Source organism: Prenolepis imparis, unplaced genomic scaffold, assembly GCF_030444845.1.
Source record: "Prenolepis imparis isolate NDT839.2.m4 unplaced genomic scaffold, iyPreImpa1.0 SCAF_14, whole genome shotgun sequence".
In the NCBI taxonomy this organism is placed as follows: domain Eukaryota; kingdom Metazoa; phylum Arthropoda; class Insecta; order Hymenoptera; family Formicidae; genus Prenolepis; species Prenolepis imparis.
Genome location: NW_028141172.1, coordinates 5674646 through 5693278, shown reverse-complemented (window position 1 = coordinate 5693278; position 18633 = coordinate 5674646). Strand labels below are relative to the sequence as shown.

Sequence of the window (18633 nt, the reverse complement as noted above, 5' to 3'; positions counted from 1 at the left end):
AGGACGCGTCAAGCGTCAAGCAGCGAGCAGCAACCAATAAGCGAGGCAATATTTTTTACGCCATTGCTAATATTACCTCGCTTATTGGTTGTTGAATGGTTGCTGCTCGCTGCTTGACGCTTGACGCGTCCTGTCTGAATGAGCCTTAAGGCCTACTTGTTACGAATAAAGGATGGAAGATACATTTCTCTCTCACTCTATCAGCAAACACTCTCCAATAAATTCCGCAAGAACAAAAACAAATAGTAGATGACCTCTCTAGGTATATAAGTTTTCTATGCTCAAAGTCCGATTGGCCAATTCGAAAAGACTCCCTAGTAGTCCCTATAACTCCCTAGAAATATTTCCTAGTCATTTCTAGGGAACCCAAAAAGATCCACCGCTACACATCCACCTCCATCTCTATACTTTCTATGGTCTATGGCTCGGCGAGGCGGTCCGGTCCGGAGCCATATTGATTTTTTGCGACGATGATTACCAGGACGGGTGGTGGTGCGCGGGCCGTCGCTCTTACGACGTGAAGCGTGAAGCGAGGATGCGCTCCTGCCTGGCCCGTATGCGCACGCTGTCAACGACGCTCCGTGACGTGAAGTGGGCTGGTGAGCGACGACGAGAGCCGAAGAGAGCGCGCGACCTGGCAGGGTCCGCGACGATGCCGTCGACGCACCTCCGGCACCTCCGCGGCCGCGACATTTCCATGGAAACGTAGACGACGCGCGCGGCCGAGAGAGTCCGTCCGCCAGTCAGTTCCCCGTCCGTCGTCGTCGCGCGCGCGCGCGCGAAAGATGCTGCGCGCGCGCGATTAGGTTAATCGCGTCTCTCCCGAGGGCTCTCCGGGATTTCACGTCGACGACGGCGCCCGATCGTCGCTCTCGCTCCGGTGAGACTCTCCCCTTCCTCTTCCCCTCCCCTTTCGTTCTTTTCCCTTCCTACCCCATCCCGCTTTTATGTTGTTAGTTCTTCTATTGTACCTTTTGGGCGGGCCTGGAATTCTCTCTTTCTCTCTCACTCTCTCATTTGTTTCCTGCTCCTCTCTCTTCCGCCACGTGTAGTAGCCACTCCGAAACTAGACCTCGTGCGAGTAAAATTAAATAAATAATTAATAGTAATTAACGTGAAATTAAATTTAAATTGTTCTATCAATCCATCAATGTCATCAAATTTTGTATCATTGAATTTTGTTTTATATGTTATGTATAAAATTTAATATTACTATATTTAGTATTATTAAATTTTATATTATTTTATACATAAATTTTATTTTACTTTATCAATCATTTAAATTACTCTTTTACTCATCAATTTTAATCTTTAAATTTTGTTTTATATATTATAAATTATATAAATTTAATATATATTTTATATTATATATTATAAAATTTAATATTATATGTATATAGTATTTTTAAATTTTATTTTATATATATATTATCATATATAAAATTTTTAATATTATATATATAAAATATTAAATCACTATATATATAAAATATTAAATTTTATTTTATTATAATACATGATCTGCTATTTTAATTTTTCAATTAGAATTCTTTCATTGTTAATTAATTACACATATATTTAAGTAAAAGAAAAGTGTTTTAGAACACGCGTTGATTGAAAATCTTGAATTAAAATCATATTAAAGTTACAAGAATGTCTCACTGATACTAAATTACCGACAACAAAAGTTTGAGTCATCTATTATCTTTATCACTAATGGAATGCAGAGTGAAGAAATATTAGTTTCCAAGCTGTAGTGTGGTGCAACAAATATTACAGATGGATAGATACAACTCTGATAATATACAATAGCTTTTATTAACTCGATACTGCGTTTGTAATATCAAAGCGTTAGTTGGAAGTTGGAAGTTAGACTAACAAGAATCTGACGGTGCACTTTCAGCAATTGGATCAGCAGCAAAAAGCGTAGGAAGGCCAGAATTTGGAGAAAGTGCAGTTTTGTCTTTGGAAGAGACCAGCGTGAAGTGGTGTTAAGTGCTCGCATGACATTGCCATCCTTAGATCTTGTACAATGAGCAGTTGGACAGAGAGGATGCATCGACGCGCTGCTACGTTAGGAAATGTTGTAACTAGCTGCGGACATCCTTCCTCCGTACCGCCATATCCAAGACGCCTGGAAAAGTTAGTTATATTTTTCGCTTGAGAATAGTATCTTCATCGTTTGTTGCATTTTAATCATTTTTTATCTTCTTTGCAAGATATACATTTTTAAAAATTAATTTTTTTATTTTTTTTATGTCATTTTTTATGTCCAGATATATTTTTCACATTATTGTCTCTTCGAAGCCAAATAAGCGTTTCGTTTTCTTCTTTCCGTAGAGTCAAATTTGGAGTACCTCTGGACGAAGTGTGCAAGAATGATATTCCTGGCCCTTTACTGGTAAGTAAAATCAAATGTTTCGTTATCATGACATATGTACATTTTACAAAGTGATTGCGAGCAATAATCATGATGTTCCCTCTCTGTTCTAGGTCCTTATATTAAAATTGAACAAGGAGGCCCCACTCAGAAAGGATGTGTTTCGGGCGCCTGGTCACCAGGGTAACATGAAGAAGTTGATACACTTTCTGCAAACCGGACACCTCGTCAATATAGACAATTTCAGCGTTTACACGATAGCTAGCGTTCTGAAGAAATTTTTACGCAAGATACCTGGCGGAGTGTTTGGGAAGGAGGGCGAGCAGCAGCTATTCACCGTAATTCAGCTAGATAGCATAGAACAACAACGGGACCAGATACACAGGTGAACTTTCGCGTTACTTTCTGAGTGAACCATGATCTCTATCGAGCTGTTTAACTGAGAGGAATTTTGTTCGCGCAGATTAATTACCTCCATGCCGATATACACGCAACGGTTACTGGTGTTGCTATTCGGGACATTCAGGGTAGTAGCGGTAAATAGCGAGCGAGCTCACACAGGGATGACCAGCGAAGCTCTGGGGGTATCTGTTGCACCTTCGTTCTTTCAGAGTTGCGTCAGCGACGGCAAGACTGCTAAGATGGAGGATGTTCTCAGGTTTAAGGTCTTTATCTTTGTTTTACCTTCCAATAGTTTATCTCAGTTTGTTAATTTCATCAGTACAGTTTTTAATCGATCGAGCATTAAAGTACCATGTTATTTCAAATTTTTTTTTTTTTACAAATGTATAGATTTTTTTCGTCAAGGAAGGTCGTCAAGATTTCTTCTAACAGTAGACAATTTACTTTTCAGATTGCCACACGCGTCACCAAGTTCATGATAGACAATTTTGGCGTCTCGAATCTATTCGGGAGGGACAATTATGAGTTTTACGCGCGCATAACCGGCCGAATATTGAAAGTGGAGGAAGACTGGATCTTCAGTTTTAGATATCCGCCGGATACTCTCGTATCGAGTAAGTTTTTACACGCGCGAGACGCATTTTTAATCGCGATTAATTAAATCGCGCGAATAAATATGATTTGACTCGATTTTAATTTTAATAAATTTTAGGACAATTGTCGCTGGAGGCGGAAAAGACATGGTTGCAATACGAGTGCGAAAGATGGGGATTAAAGTTTAATTTGGAATGTAAGTAGACTACAGAGTATCTCATAAATTAAGCATTATAACTTCTGATTCCTCAGTCATATTAAATTATGACGTTAGGTGCGAAAAATTATATATTTCACACACTCTTCTATTTTTATTATATTTCTTTTCTATTTCTTTCTCTTTTAATTTTTTTTTTTTCCCCTCAAAACAAACTTGTATACTTGATGGGAAAGATGTTCTGCTTCTCTCTTTTTCTTTTAACGAAACTAATTCATTTCAACATATAGTGTGAGAAAAGAGCTTATATAATTTTCGCTCAAGAGGTTCAATATGACTCTGCGACCTTGAGCATCACTCTGTACACTAATATCGTACTAATCGCTGATTCATGCGATAGGTATGTCGCATCAGGAGGAATCGCAGTCGACTCCGGCGTTAATTCACATGCCGGAGACCGTGAATCTCACCTCGTCGCTAGGCATGATCCCGGAGAACACTTTACTCGAGAGTTACACGCGTCTCTCGGTTAGTTTAGAGGAGAACGGCCTGTTCCAGGTATTTATACTCTCGCAACGAATCGCCGAAGAGAATTCGAAACGACACAGCAGACAGATTTGACACTTTGCAGGCGCCCAGTCGTTCGTCGAGCAACGGGAGTCATCATTCTAGACGAGCGGCCGCTGGGATGACCTTGGACGAGTTGCGGGCGGTAAATCGCTACGCCGAGAGCACGAAGAGTCTCAGCTACCTGCCGCAGGTGAGAGACGAACGGACTTGATGATGAGACCTCTCTCTGAGCTGAGCTTGTCGAACTGTAAGGATTAATTAACGCAGGTTCACGAGAGACAGGCCGCGCGAATGCGAACTAGATCCGAATGGTTTCTCACACCAGTGGGGGAAAGACTGGTGGCAACCGACAGCGATCCCACGGCGATACACGTCCTACGCGGTTCCAATCGCTCTTCCTCCGGCAACATTGGTAAGTCTATAGGCTCTATTAGCCTATCTCTCAAGCCTACTCTCTCTGGCCTATAAGTATAGGCTCTATTAGCCTCTCTCTCTAGCCTACAAGGTCTTCAAGGTCTTCATTCAACTCTCTATCAATTGAAATTCCTCGATTGAAATCAGCCATAGGTCTGAGTGCCAGCCTATCTCTCTAGCTTACTCTCTCTAGCCTCTCTCTAGGCTATAAGTATAGGCTCTATTAGCCTCTCACTTTAGTCTACAATGTCTACAAGGTCTTCGTTTAACCCTCTATTAATTGAAATTCCTCGATTGAATTCAGCCACGGGTCTGAGCGCCAGCGCGGAGTCTGTGAAGCGGCCGAGTCTGCGGAGAAACTCGTCCAGGGAGAAGCAGCGTCTGCATCGCAGCTCGTCCAGGCGTAACAAGGAGAACGGCGCGAAGGGAGGTGGTGTCCGATCAGCGGCGGCGGCGGCGGCAGCGGACGTGTCGCGTTCTCTGGAGGCGATCAAGACCGTGAAGATCGTGCGAGTGACGGTGACGGCGGACCAACAGTCGCCGCCGCAGCAGCAGCAGCAACAATCGGCGGCCGAGAGGATGCTGGACAACAGCTACAACGAGATCATCGAGGAGCAGGCGGCGCGAGTGCCATCGCGCACCGGCGGCGACGGCGTCATCGGGCCGCAGGATTGTACCGAGATGGACGTAAAGACATTTCACGTCACTCTGACATACAAGCCGCGGATATAGATCTTTTCTTGATTTTTAAAAAAATTTTTAAACTATCTCGGAATTAAGCGGAAGTTGTTCTGTTCACGCGTACAAAAGCTATAGATGATTCTTTTTAAATCTTGATGCTCAGGAATATATCAAATTCGGACATTATCTTCCTCGTGTAAAACGTATGTTATTGATATATACGGAGATTTTATTTATTATTGCCATTTATTGTCGTAGTTGAAATGTTCTGTTTTCTTTAGAAGGATAGTCGTGAATTTTTATCGTTTTGATGACGATATCCCGTTTCGGGACGATCGATATTACGTTACATCTCGTTTTATTTCGACTTTATTATCCGTTAAACTTACTCCTTAATAGACACTATCTATCGTGGCATTCCAAACGCATTTACTCTTGTCCCGCGATACTTTTTAATTCGTCTTTTTTTATTTGTACTCGCTCGCATATTCGATAATATTATTCATTTAATCAAGACATCCCTCGTTTTATACGAATCATATCACACACACACATACACACACAACACATAACACACATCATTTATGTATTTATTCCAAGCTAATATTAGAAGTACGACTTAAATACTCGAAATCTTCCCATCGATCACCTTTGCGTGACTAATTAAATACCGGGTGCTCCACGGAATATCCGACAATATTAATGACCAATAAATTTTGGTTTTACAAATTCTTTGTATATATCTCATTCATTAAATTAAAGCACTGAAATATTTTTTGTATTACAACGCGAGCCACTGATTTGCGAATTAAGCTTTAAAGACGCGTACATATAGATAAGAGAAGATCTTACAATTTATTTATAAGTTTAAATAGATTATTCGTAAAATTTATATTTAAGACTCGGTCGTTAAATATTTAATTTAGTTAGAAATCGCGATGAAATTGAGTATTTACAGCGATCTCGTCAATTTTAACGACCTTAAAAAAGTTAATCATAGGTCGATGCTTTGGAAGCGAAATGAGATTTAAAGAATAATTCCGCATACGTTTTTAATTTTTGTAGAGCAACTTCTATTCTATATTACCTGAAGATAAAAGGAAAATATGATTAGATGACCTCGTTTCGCGTTCAAAACACCGGACGGATTTCATTTTGTGATGCTTACAATTTTAAAGAGATGAGCGTTAAGGGATAATAATACTCAACAATCTTCTCTCTAACATAATTCAAGGTCGTCGAAGACGAGATCATCTCTAATATTCATTCTTATCAAAATCACAAATCAGTAGCGAAAAGAGATGGCTCTTCTACGATACAAGTTTTCTCCAAATACTCATGAATAAAGTTTGTCGGGTATTTCGCGGAATACTTTGTGTAAAATGGAATTCGATATAGGTCGTGTAATAAGTATTTACTCGAGAATTCCCTCGACGCGACGTGCCAGTCGCAAACGCTAGCTATATAAATGCATCCTCACGGTTGTTATATACATGCCAAATTAGTAATATAATGTAAGACGTATGTATTTATAAGCCGTCGATTGTAAGGACATTACACGATCGTGCTGTCGCGTATATGTTAGGCGAAATCATTAAAAATAAGACTCTACAGAATGATTCGATGGAAACTAAATCCTTTCCGATATCTTCCTCGAGCTAGACAAATACAGAAAAATTTGCAATACAATTTTTTTCAAAAAAAAAAAAAAAAGGAAGAGGTCATTAATATATTTTAATTAAGGATTATTACACATATATCGCAATTCATATCAAGATGAATTCAACTTAATGACCTTGAGAAAAGAATTAAACTAGGAAATCTTTAGACATATATGAAGCAATTTTAATAGATTTAATATCGAAAATGTGTGTTTAGACCACTCACACAAATTGTATACATTTTTTCTGATTTTTTCGAATCCAAGGGAGATAATTAAGGGTTTTTTTTTCTGGCGACTCATCCTGGAATACGTAAAGGCTATATATCATAAGACTCGTAAGATTACTCGATATTACTCTGATCTAAAGCGTGAAACAAGAGATACTCATCATCTTGAGTCTTGAGTATCTTTCTCAATAAAGAAAAAAAACAAGATAATGACGTACACACATATAACGATATGCTACACAACGAAAGTGTTCCGTAAATAAAAGTATATATGTAGAATAATCGACGGAGCTCGCGACGGGTTTTCCAGGTTGATCAAACCGATTGCGATCAGTCCTAAGGAGGAAGACTAAGTAGTTCACGGAGTAATATTGTGGAAAAAAAGTGTTGCGAGAGCGCGAACGCGAGAAAGAAATACATTTTTTTTATCCAAGTCTCTCGACTAAAGAACTTACATCCAAACCGTCTTGACTGCGTGTTCGTCAATAATTAATAAGAACAATTGAACATTACGTGCTATAGAGCCAAATTTTACAACCAGCGCATTTCTAATTTTTACGAGAGATAGAAGATGGTTTGGGGATAAGCCATTTCGAGGATAATCTCCTCTTCGCGAAGGCCACATTAATCGTAATATTATATATATATATATATATGACTAAAATAATAGCGCATGTAAATATTTAATACCAAAAATGTAAAGTTCTTATATATATTGAACATAATATATATACATATACATACATACATAAATGTAAACGTGAAAGTATGTGTGTGCGAAAATCGTGTTGAATGTCATCGTATCGAGTCGATCGTCTCGACATCACGCGAGAGCGCGAGGAGGGGGAGCTAGCTTCAAGTGGCGAGCAGAGGAAAGAAGATGCAGGCCCAGACGAGGAGACACGCAATCAGAAACAGCATCAGCCTCGAACGGAAACTGTCCCAGCCGATCAACATCATCCTCGGCTGCGCGCGTCTTTCTGTCGTGGAGACCTGAAACGCCGAGTTCTCTTTCGATACACACATCTCTATATCTGTATAAATATATAAATATATATTATATATGTATATTATATAATATATTACATAATATATAATATATTGTATTGTATATTGTGTATACTATATTTACTGTAATATATTAATATATAAATATATTAATTTAATATATAATATATTGTTGTATATTATATTGTATATTACATTACTGTAATATATTAATATATATATATATATATAATATATTAATATACTATAATATATTAATATACTATAATATATTAATATATATGCGTGTGTATTGAGGGAAGAAACGAAAATTGGACGGAAACAAGAGTCACGTTGTCGTCCGGCAGCTCCTCCTCCTCCTGCTCGTCGGCGTCATCGTCATCGTCGTCTTCGTCGTCGTCGTCGTCGTCCTTATCATTTCGCAGTCTCCGCGCGCTCGGATGCTGTCGCATCGGGTGCGTCCCCCGATCTCGCGCGCTCGACGACGCCGTCGATTGCCGACTTCCGGTCGTTGATCCGAACCGTTCCTCGTTCTCGATAACGATTACGTCGTCCGCCGCGGATTCGTCAGGATCGTTACCACGCGGTTGTTCCGCGAAATACATGCTCGATTGCGTGCGCAGTCATATTTTTTCTTGTACCGACGACAATTTCAGGTACTGTAAGGGAGAAGAGGGAATTTATTTGGCTTGATATCGTCGCGATTTGATAGATGAAAAAGATATATATATGTAATAAGAAAAATCGCGAGGGGAATCTATGTAAATGTAACGTGCGATGTTTAATCTCTCTCTCCCTTACATTACAGTCGTTTCGCCTATTACAGTCCCGGCCAAAAATAATCGTTAAACCACTCTTGATCGAGAAGTTCATTCGATTAACGTGACGGAAAAATTGAAAAAAAAACGAAGGAATTTTTTGATCAATTCTAACTAATTTGTAAAGTTATTAAGATACAGCGCAATTTTTCAAAGATTTCTTAAGACTTGCGTCTCTCTTTCTCTCTCTCTCTCTCTCTCTCTCTCTCTCTCTCTCTCTCTCTCTCTCTCTCTCTCTCTCTCTCTCTCTCTCTCTCTCTCTCTCTCTCTCTCTCTCTCTCTCTCTCTCTCTCTCTCTCTCTCTCTCTCTCTCTCTCTTTCTCTCAGTATTATTTACAATTGTCAGTGTGTTTGCCGTACATACTTTTTAATTTTTGAACACCGATTTATCGCGCGATATTCGCTCGATACCTATTGTAAAGGATCGAATAATTTGCGTACACTGCGTAATAATATAACGTCGTATTTTATTCGAATATATATTTACAGACGTCACAAAAAGCGTTTATAAAACGATACGAAATATACAGTATTACAAACCTAATTATACGAAAGTTTAAGGGATTCCTCGGAAATCCTCTTTCTCGCTCTTAAACTTTCAGCTGTCCTCGAATCTGTGTTTTACAGATTTCGTCAAATAAATCGGCACGATTTAAATCGCGTTGTAAGATCAAGAAAAGAAGAAGTCACACAGATCGTGCGATTCGATACAAAACCGTTAATCGCATATACAAGGTCATATCAAGGTCACAGGACGGAAAATCACAATAGATCAGGAACTTCGTCCTAAAGTTCAAGAAGTAAACCAAATATTTTCGCGCTTCGATTATCGATTTTTGATTATTAATCGATTATTAATTATCGATTAATCTCCGATTATCGATAAATTATCGATTAAACGTCAAATATTATTGATCGATTATCGATTGTTGATTGATTATTGATGATTATCATAATTATTGATCGATTGTCAATTAATTATCGATTATCGATCAATTATAAATCGCAGTCATGAAGAGTATGAATATCACGATCACAAGATCCGATACTGGTCCAGCAGGGTATAGACTATGACCCAGAGGAGGAACGCCACGATGACGGAGACGAGGAAGATGGTTTTGAGCAAGTGCCAAGGGCTCTCGGAACGCCGCTCGCCGTCGCGGTTGCTCCTCCAGACCTTGCAGCCGCCGTTCTTGCAGGGCGCCGGGTCGCCGCCGCTGGTGTGCGGCGTCGACGTCGCGATGCTGCTGCTCGGCGCGGTCACCTTCACCTCGCCCAACTCCGTCATCGCCTCGCCGGTGGCGTGGCGATGCACCTCCGTCGCCGCCGTCCTCGTCGTCGTCGGCTCGAACTTCGACGACGGATCCATCTGAAAGAGATAAACGATTCATCTCGGTGCAATTTTTTTTTTTTAGAAAATTGCTGAAAACTCCCCAGATAGCAAGTGTACGTCATTTTGACGTCTATGACGTCAGTTTGCTATTTGGGTCGAAAGCTCTAACTTTTTGATAATATTTTTCGCTATATATTGCTAACCACAGAAGTTTTTTTATCGTTATTTCTTTATTGGGGATACTTATACGGGACGTTTTAGAATTATCTTTCGAAAAAAATTTTCCATTACGAATTAAATTTTGTTATGAATGTCTCGAATAATATTCTTTTTTCCAATGATCGAACACGATCAAATATTTACTCGCAACTTATCTGTCGATAAAATGGAAAAAGTAAACCAAATTCCTTATCTGTCATCATTTCGACTGATTGATTACGAGATCTTTTATATGTATGTGTGTGTTGACGCGTTCGAGGAGACTAGATATTTTTTATGGTATCGTCATTTGAAAAAGAGGAAGCAAAACAGCAGACGCGGTATGCCGATGTTTATTACTGGATAAGGAGATTATCTACTTGTGGTTTCTAACTTCCGGGAGGAGTCCGACAATATTTCTATTCTGTTCAGATTTATTTTGTGCACATAAAATATCGCGATAGAAGTTACATTCCACATTATATAGAATTAGATCTCTAGTCAAATTTCAATTAAAGCCTAAATGTAATTATACTCTTGTAAATATTTACCAATTTTTTAAAATTATTATATATATATTCTATAAAATTCTCTGCGTTTAGGCTCTCTAATTAGGTCATCTTCTTTTTATTATAACTTTATATATATATTATATATTACTGTATTATTTTTTTTTTTTATATATAATTTTTATTATATATATATTTATATATATTTATATATATTATATTATATATATTATTATATATATATTATATTCTATATAATATAAATATCATAATTTTACTCTTTTTGTTTTCTTTGTTTTTAATCATCATGATGGATTAAAAATAATTTTTAAAAATTAATTTGTTTTTAGCACGATCACAATGATAAATAATCAAAGCAAAGTCAACGACGTGTGATGAGGATAGGAAAGTGAAAGGAACAAAATGGTCAATGATTACGCGTGCTTCAGGAATCCGGCTTTTTGAGAGGAAGGGAGAATTACGCTGCGGATGCGACGATTCTACATATCAAGTTTATTACAGAGGAAACAATAGAGTCGAGATATAATCTCGAATGGATTCGATCGACCTCGTCATCTGTTACGATTTTAATGCTAACGTCGAGAGAAGTAACTCTCTATTTAGATATGTGTGTCCTCATAATCTTCATGAAAGAAAGTATCTTCCCAAGTAGAGAGCAAGCGTACGTCATTTTGACGTTTAATGACGTCAGTTTGCTACTTGGGTTACTTTTAAAATGATAACTATACTTGATTGCGTTTTACTGAAATTTACTATTTTCCAATTATACAGTTCAATAAAAAATATCTAAGAAAGAGAGTAATCTTTTCCAGATTATTTTGTTGCCGAATACGATTCCGATCCTCAAATTATTTTATTACGTTATAATTTTGAGAAATTTGCGGTTAAAGTTGCAAAAAAAATTAATTTTATAATGTATTTTGCCATGTTAGAACTCTATATATAATATGTAATAAATATACTGAAGTAGAGAAATTTGTTGCGATCAATAAGTATAATGTTAGGACTTTTAGTCTTCATAAGAATATATTACAGAAAAAAACGTGAATTATATCATGAAGAAATTAGTATTTTTTTTCAATATATGTAATTATAAACAATATATTAATTAAAGAGCTTTTCTCTCAAGATTGCTGAATTCTTTTAATGTTTTGAAATTGACGAATTTGAAGTGGCAAAATTAATATGACGGATGTCAAATTAAAAAAATTGTCAATTTTTTATACGCACTGTATTTTAAATCGCGTTTTCCGAGATTGATAGGAGTTTTTTCTCTTTCTTTTTTTTTGGAAGGAGAGGTCCCGCTAATCGATCGTTACACGACTTTCACCGCTCAAATAAAGGATCGACGACAGTCAACGACCCGATTAGAGGCGATCGACCGTGTCGTTTTTAACGTCGAGGCCCATTTACGATGGATTTAATCGCTTTCTCGAATGCACAATCGATTTTAATAATACCGCATAATCACCGATGTCGGAATTGTTATATATAAGAATAATAGAAAAATGATGACATAAATATTGAACTGCACCTCCCCCCTTGAATTTTTTTTCTCTGCATATAATATATTAATTAATACATATGTATAACATATTTATATATAATATATATGTAAATATATAAAATTAATATATTAATATAATAATATAATATATATAATACACATCCCAGGTAGTAATGTACGTCACTTTGAATGACGTACGTCATTTTGACGTTTAATGGCGTCAGGTTGTTACTTGAGATATCATATATTATATATAAAATATATATAATAATTAAATATAATATATATAATATACATATATATATATATATGCATATATAAATGTGCATACAATATAATTCCCCCAATTATATTGCTACTAATTTTGTAGATATTAAATTCTCGAAGCATAGACAGACAATCTGGACAATCTCTACTCACATTGAATACGTGTCCATATTTCCCGACACGATGATCGTTCTCGTTCATACTATCGCATCGCGAGGATGCGCCTGGAAAAGTTACACGAATCTCAACGTTAGATTCTTCAAAACGCTAATATCGTACGGATATATATACTTTGAAGAACGAGCAATGTGCGATGTCGCGCGATACGAATCACCGTAAGAACTGACCGGCTTATTGTTAGTATGGTATGCGAAATGCTGCCATTATCAGCGCTTATCAACCGCGACCCCTGACCAGCCGGCTAATAAATCCAGCTCCTCCCCCCTCGGAGTTATCATCGAAAATCTTGATGGGAGAAATCACTCTAATCATAATCATTATAATCATATCAGTTTCCTCTCGAGTTTGTTTATTATTCTTCTCGCGCAACACAAAATTATTATTATTTTTAATTAGTAAGTTTTTATCAAAAGTTAATTATTAAAACAATTCTAATCACATTAATTATACATTAATTTTATCTATTAATTTATTATTGATAAGTTGTTATTATTGTTGTCAATATTAAATTCTACGTGTTCTCTTAAATGGAATCAGTGTATTTAATTTATTATTGATAAGTTGTTATTATTGTTGTCAATATTAAATTCTACGTGTTCTCTTAAATGGAATCAGTGTATTTGTTACTGAAAAACACTGAAGAATCACTGATGATCTCAGCAGTTATAAATATAATAGCGCATTAGTAAATCAGCGAATTATGTATACACTAAAAGAATCAATTAGTGGTAGCGACAATCAATGATATTTTAAAATGCGTCTTATATATGAAATAAATAGCTGCGTATATTTTGTTAAAGAAACGTTCGAGTTTATATATATAATTTTTATCTTTGAATATTAATTATACAATATTTCTCTCTCTTAAGAAAATACATAGCAATCCAAAAGCTTTAAGCTACGAGTACATACATTTTGCAAATATGTACGATCATCCAGCAAGAAAACATAAAGAGACACAATGTGATGCAATTGGAATTTTTTAAAATCCCGAAAATTATTCTATTCGACAACCAATCGTGATATTGTGCGTTTATATATGTGTGTTTTTTGCTGGAAAACTCTCAAAATGTAAGCGAGTAGAGAAAAAATACGGTGATAAGATGATGAGTGGGTTGCCTACTGAAAGGGATATGGTAGATCTTACAATTAGGGTCGAGTCTCATCATCGCAGTATAGGGCCCAGTTTTTCTTCTTTTTTTTTCCTCGGAAAGAACTTATAGATGATTGAAAGAGAACGCGAAACGTTCGTTGTTTACGTTGCAATGTGCAATGTGTGCATCGTTACGTGTAAATGTGTTTGATAAGATAGAGGATAGGGTGGGAGGCGGGAGAGGAAGGGATAGCTCCACATATGTATACGTATATGAATAAGGAAATATTGTGTTACGTACAGGCAAATTTCCCAGCGTTTATATGTAATCGTGCGGCTACCTTGCGTAATAATTTATTCGTCGTCCGTCTGCTCGTATTATTTTCCGCGAGAACAGTCACGACCTCGAGCGATTCGCGAATATGGGCGAATATTCTCACGTCGACGCTTCTTATTCACACGTGTAATTGGAAATGCTGTATCCGGTATCGCGAATGTATCGTATCGTCGATTGATTGCAATCGTCCTCGATTGATTATAGGATCGTCGTCTTGTCTTTTGGCTATATTTTGACCAATTCTTATCGACTTTTTATCGCGCGATAACGCGCGGACACGTTCAAGCGGCTTGTTTGAAGAGAAAAAATGAAAAAGAGAAATAAATAAACCAACAGAAATTATATAATAATTTTTTTCGAGTGTGTAACCTGTGCACCTGTGCGCACTAAAAAAAAAACCGCACGAATTGAGATGAAAAAATGTGTCTGGAACTCGCCGACGAAATTACTCCAACTTTTTCCGAGTGTAATGATGATTCGCAGAGCTTAGAGAGACATTTATCGCATTTATATCGCAAAATATATATGTATTTAATATATTTATATAATATATATAATAGTGTTTGGCAGAATAATAGAGGCTTAACGCGAACTTATGCATTTAATTTGTATTCATGTGGTTTTTATATTTTGCATTTTTCCGACATAATAATTTACATTGGTTTTTTTTTTTAAAGACAGAGATGAATATATATCTGTTATGCGAACGAACCGGAATAACGGAAAAGAATTTTGTGTCGCGCGAAGAAGCGATAAAAAATTATTTTATTCTATTTTAACATTTTCTAGAACAGTGGATGAAAAGAATGTTGAAAAGGATAACGAAATAAATTGCATAATAAAAGCAGCTGTCGTACCTGATGGCGCGTGTCAGCAATAATGGCGGGGCGTTCGATGCAACGTTCGTAAACGGAATAACGATGGAAGATATCATCAGATCGATTAACGTTACACTTTCGTGAACGATAAGACGACGCGAATCGCGAAGAGATACGAGAAACAACGACACCTGAAAGTTTATTTTATTCGTCGCTCACCTGACGCATCTGCTGCGGCCGCCAGGTGCGCTTGAAGAAGCTCTCGAAACACCTCATGCTTGCTTCACCTCTCCCACCTTGTCTCTTCCAATATCGGTCATAACATTATTCTGCTATCAGAGCTATTTGCGACGCGCGAATTCGATCGTCCTCTCGGAGCCGCCTGTAACCCGATCGAGATCGATCACAGAATCGGAGTCAAAAGTTAATAGTAGAGGCGCATATCCTCGATCGAGAAGCACAATTATTATACGTTACACACGAAAGAATAAAGTAATAAATAAGAGAAAAGGACACTCGCGAGCAGATCCGCGCAGTTCGCCGCGCGTTCGCCGACTAATGAGAGGAACTCCTTCACGAGGAGATGCTGGCGAGAGTTTGTTGTTCCTCCACACTTCTCCACGAACGTATATACATGGATACCCGTGAGAGCCGGAAGCGAATCAAGGAGAAACATTTGGATTCACTTTCAAGAATAGAGGAACGTAAATATTAAATAAATAAGTTTAAATAAATAAATAAAAACAAGAAATAAATCCTCAAGTAACAAAATGACATCATTTTGACGTTTAATGACGTCAGTTTGCTACTTAGGGATTTATTTTTTTAAATTTATTTATTTCAATTTATTTGAATCGTCGAATAACGTCATTATCAAAATCTAAGGAAAAAATAAAAAAATTAAATAATCTTCATTTCAAATATTCGTCATTCTCATAAATCATTCCCGCTTCTATGTTTGTGTCTAATATCTGTAAAAACTATAAATAAAGAAAATTTAGCAAATCAATTATTATGTATAAAAGTTAATATTTTATTTAGAAATTTGACGAAAACCAATATTTCTTTTATATATTCAGAAAGATGAACGGTAGAGAGGAATTGGTTTCGTCAAATGGAATTTTCACAAAACAAAGCAATATTTTTCGACAATTTTCTTCTAAAATAATAATTTAAATAAACCTGAATTTTGTATAAATAAGTTAAAAGTATGGAGAATGCTATTTTTTTCGAAATAAGAGAAAAACGCGCTTCGACATCTATCACGGAGGAAGAGAACTTTGTTATAGATTTTATATTATATTTATTTAAATATAGAGTGATTTTTTATTACACAAGAGTGATAACTTAAATTGTTTAAACTAATTATTAGGGCATCATATTTTTTTCCCTTTACATTTATTCTCGCTCCTACTTCCGAATTTCAAAATCCGTGAACGATGGCTGCGATATTTCCTTCTCGTTGCGAAATTCCACCTTGTTGATCCGCGACTGAGGACTACCGGTGTGACGAAGCCACTGTTTCCTGAAATCAAAAGAAAAAAAAAACGAGCAAATGAGCCGGAAGATCGAGAGAGTCGCACTTTCTTTCATACATATGAACGAAAGCTCTTACATCTCTTCGACTTGAGACTTTTCTCCCTCCAACTGACCAACGACGGTACCGTTCGATGTGTTCATGCACCATCCTTTCAGACCCAACTCCTTGCCACGTTCCTGCGTATACTATAATAGTCGCGCAAACACAAATAAATAAGTATTTAGATTTACCGATATAGAGAAATTTATTAAGTATTTAACAAAAATAAAAGTGAATGGAACTTTAAACTGTTAAAATAGTATTTTTTGATATTATATATACTCTATATTATTATATATAATATATACACTCGGCCAAAAAAAGCGGTACACTTAAAAAGTAGTAAAAAATTGTGAAAGTTTAAGAATTTATAACTCAGCTAATAATTATGATGGACTTTGTTTGCGCGAGATGCCCGGCACGATTTGCATCGCTTCCGAACATTCCGCATTCAATGCAACATTCTTGAATAGAGTTGCAACGGTTCGAATTGATGAAGATAGCAGATACACATTTTAAATTATAATTTGTCATTGAAAAACCGATTTTTTCAATAATATATATAATATATTTTATCCCAAGGAGAACAAATAAGTCAAAATGATGTCAATTTGACATCATATTGAACAAATTTGGATCAAATTTATGTCCAAATTTGGTCAATATGACGTCAAATTGACATCATTTTGACTTTCTGTTTAAATTTTAAATAAAACTTATTTCGGCCAGATTTGATATCGACAATTGGTAAAGATGCGATAATAATAATTATATCGGTAAAAAGATAGATGTCGTGAGCGAACGAGAGTTGCACTTGGGCATAGATTTCCTCGTCTTGGCCGCGATGGTCGATCGTCTAGATTCTAGAATGTCAGGATCTCTGACGCTTTGATATACGCCGGTTTACCCACCTTCCTGAAGAAGACACCTTGAAAAAGAGCAGAATATATATAAACAGTGAAATTAACAAATAAATAATCGAGATGAGAGAACGTGTACGCCGCCGCTGAGATGAATCATCCTTTTGTTTACCTTGCACGATGCCGAAGACCTCGAAATCTATCGCGAGTATCTTCGACATTTCCGGGCTCTCCGTCGACGGCGACGATTCCTCGAGAAACGACGACGAGATTAATGAGAAAATGAGGAGGTACGTTAATCCGATCATTCAATGTTGAACCGTTTTCCAAGGCGACTGTTTTGATCCAGATGTCGCGGTGTTCGCGATGTTTAGAAATAATTGGCATTTGTTTGACTTGGCAATATTTGCCGACAAAAAATATATGCATTTTTCTCTTCTTGAGACTCGATTAATCGGTACGTCCAAAGTTGGAAAATTACTGAAAAGTAATTTAATCTCACCGCAGTCATTATATATAACGATTTTGTTTTGCTATATTTTTGTCGTTTCTGCATCTAAATCAATAAAATAAAATATCTCAGTATCCTAAATTTATCCTACAATTTCTTGTTTTACGGATCTATCTCTTTTCTTTTCAATCAAATCAAGCCTGAATAATTAAAAAGAAAAATGTCTGAAAAAATTTATCGAAATGCAATTTATTTCGTTAATAACGTTAATGAAAAATGCCGGTTGAAATGTTTTTGTGTTTATACACGTAATTATTGTATATACATATAAAACAGATCGCGAAAATAAAATATATAAGGATATATAATAAAATAAAATAATAAGTTAAGATGATATAATGTTATTCGAACGAGAATGAAGAGTAGATAAAGACATACGATATATGCATATTACATTATACTAATATTCTTATATTGTTATCGTAATAAAATTTTTGTTCGATTCGTAATGGCGGCGACGCCAGCGCGCCCTCGCGGCTGCGCAGATAACGAACGCCGCGAATATA

General features: G+C 36.5%; 3 protein-coding genes across 7 annotated transcripts; 1 reads left to right on the top strand and 2 right to left on the bottom strand.

The window, feature by feature from the left end:
* The first annotated feature begins 440 nt into the window (after positions 1-440).
* LOC145945042 (uncharacterized) lies at positions 441-7521 on the top strand. Of its 2 annotated transcripts, none has more exons than XM_083053846.1 (11): positions 441-599; positions 1904-2142; positions 2341-2401; positions 2494-2765; positions 2844-3045; positions 3234-3396; positions 3495-3572; positions 3934-4091; positions 4165-4293; positions 4371-4515; positions 4822-7521. In XM_083053846.1, exons 2-11 carry the CDS (start codon positions 2033-2035, stop codon positions 5247-5249), a joined length of 1746 nt encoding a protein of 581 aa, XP_082909972.1. In that variant the 5' UTR covers positions 441-599; positions 1904-2032; the 3' UTR covers positions 5250-7521. The 2 variants fall into 2 exon arrangements, with proteins under 2 accessions (XP_082909972.1, XP_082909971.1); XM_083053845.1 differs by having other exon boundaries at positions 441-880.
* A 1840-nt stretch (positions 7522-9361) lies between these two features.
* Positions 9362-15754, bottom strand: LOC145945043 (uncharacterized). Of its 4 annotated transcripts, none has more exons than XM_083053850.1 (3): positions 15217-15390; positions 12903-12973; positions 9362-10283 (listed from the first exon to the last, which is right to left on the bottom strand). In XM_083053850.1, exons 2-3 carry the CDS (start codon positions 12948-12950, stop codon positions 9948-9950), a joined length of 384 nt encoding a protein of 127 aa, XP_082909976.1. In that variant the 5' UTR covers positions 12951-12973; positions 15217-15390; the 3' UTR covers positions 9362-9947. The 4 variants fall into 4 exon arrangements, with proteins under 4 accessions (XP_082909976.1, XP_082909973.1, XP_082909977.1 ...); XM_083053847.1 differs by lacking the exon at positions 15217-15390 and adding an exon at positions 14077-15170; XM_083053851.1 differs by lacking the exon at positions 15217-15390 and adding an exon at positions 13097-13354.
* Positions 15755-16482: 728 nt separating this feature from the next.
* LOC145945215 (acylphosphatase-1) lies at positions 16483-18136 on the bottom strand. The gene is made up of 4 exons (XM_083054076.1): positions 17789-18136; positions 17668-17684; positions 16793-16902; positions 16483-16702 (listed from the first exon to the last, which is right to left on the bottom strand). Exons 1-4 carry the CDS (start codon positions 17922-17924, stop codon positions 16588-16590), a joined length of 378 nt encoding a protein of 125 aa, XP_082910202.1. The 5' UTR covers positions 17925-18136; the 3' UTR covers positions 16483-16587.
* Between the last annotated feature and the right edge of the window lie 497 nt (positions 18137-18633).

What these genes read in the sequence shown, in the direction of transcription:
- LOC145945042 (XM_083053846.1), top strand. Translation starts at nt 2,033, where the DNA reads ATGAGCAGTTGGACAGAGAGGATGCATCGACGCGCTGCTACGTTAGGA. An exon ending in CAACGGGACCAGATACACAG is followed by an intron (nt 2,766 to 2,843) that starts GTGAACTTTCGC and finishes TTGTTCGCGCAG; the next exon opens with ATTAATTACCTCCATGCCGA. An exon ending in AGGATGTTCTCAGGTTTAAG is followed by an intron (nt 3,046 to 3,233) that starts GTCTTTATCTTT and finishes TTTACTTTTCAG; the next exon opens with ATTGCCACACGCGTCACCAA.
- LOC145945043 (XM_083053847.1), bottom strand. Translation starts at nt 14,098, where the DNA reads ATGATGAGACTCGACCCTAATT. An exon ending in GATGAGACTCGACCCTAATT is followed by an intron (nt 12,974 to 14,076) that starts GTAAGATCTACC and finishes TAACTTTTCCAG; the next exon opens with GCGCATCCTCGCGATGCGAT. An exon ending in AATATGGACACGTATTCAAT is followed by an intron (nt 10,284 to 12,902) that starts GTGAGTAGAGAT and finishes TATCTCTTTCAG; the next exon opens with ATGGATCCGTCGTCGAAGTT.
- LOC145945215 (XM_083054076.1), bottom strand. Translation starts at nt 17,924, where the DNA reads ATGATCGGATTAACGTACCTCCTCATTTTCTCATTAATCTCGTCGTCG. An exon ending in AAGTCTCAAGTCGAAGAGAT is followed by an intron (nt 16,703 to 16,792) that starts GTAAGAGCTTTC and finishes TTTTGATTTCAG; the next exon opens with GAAACAGTGGCTTCGTCACA.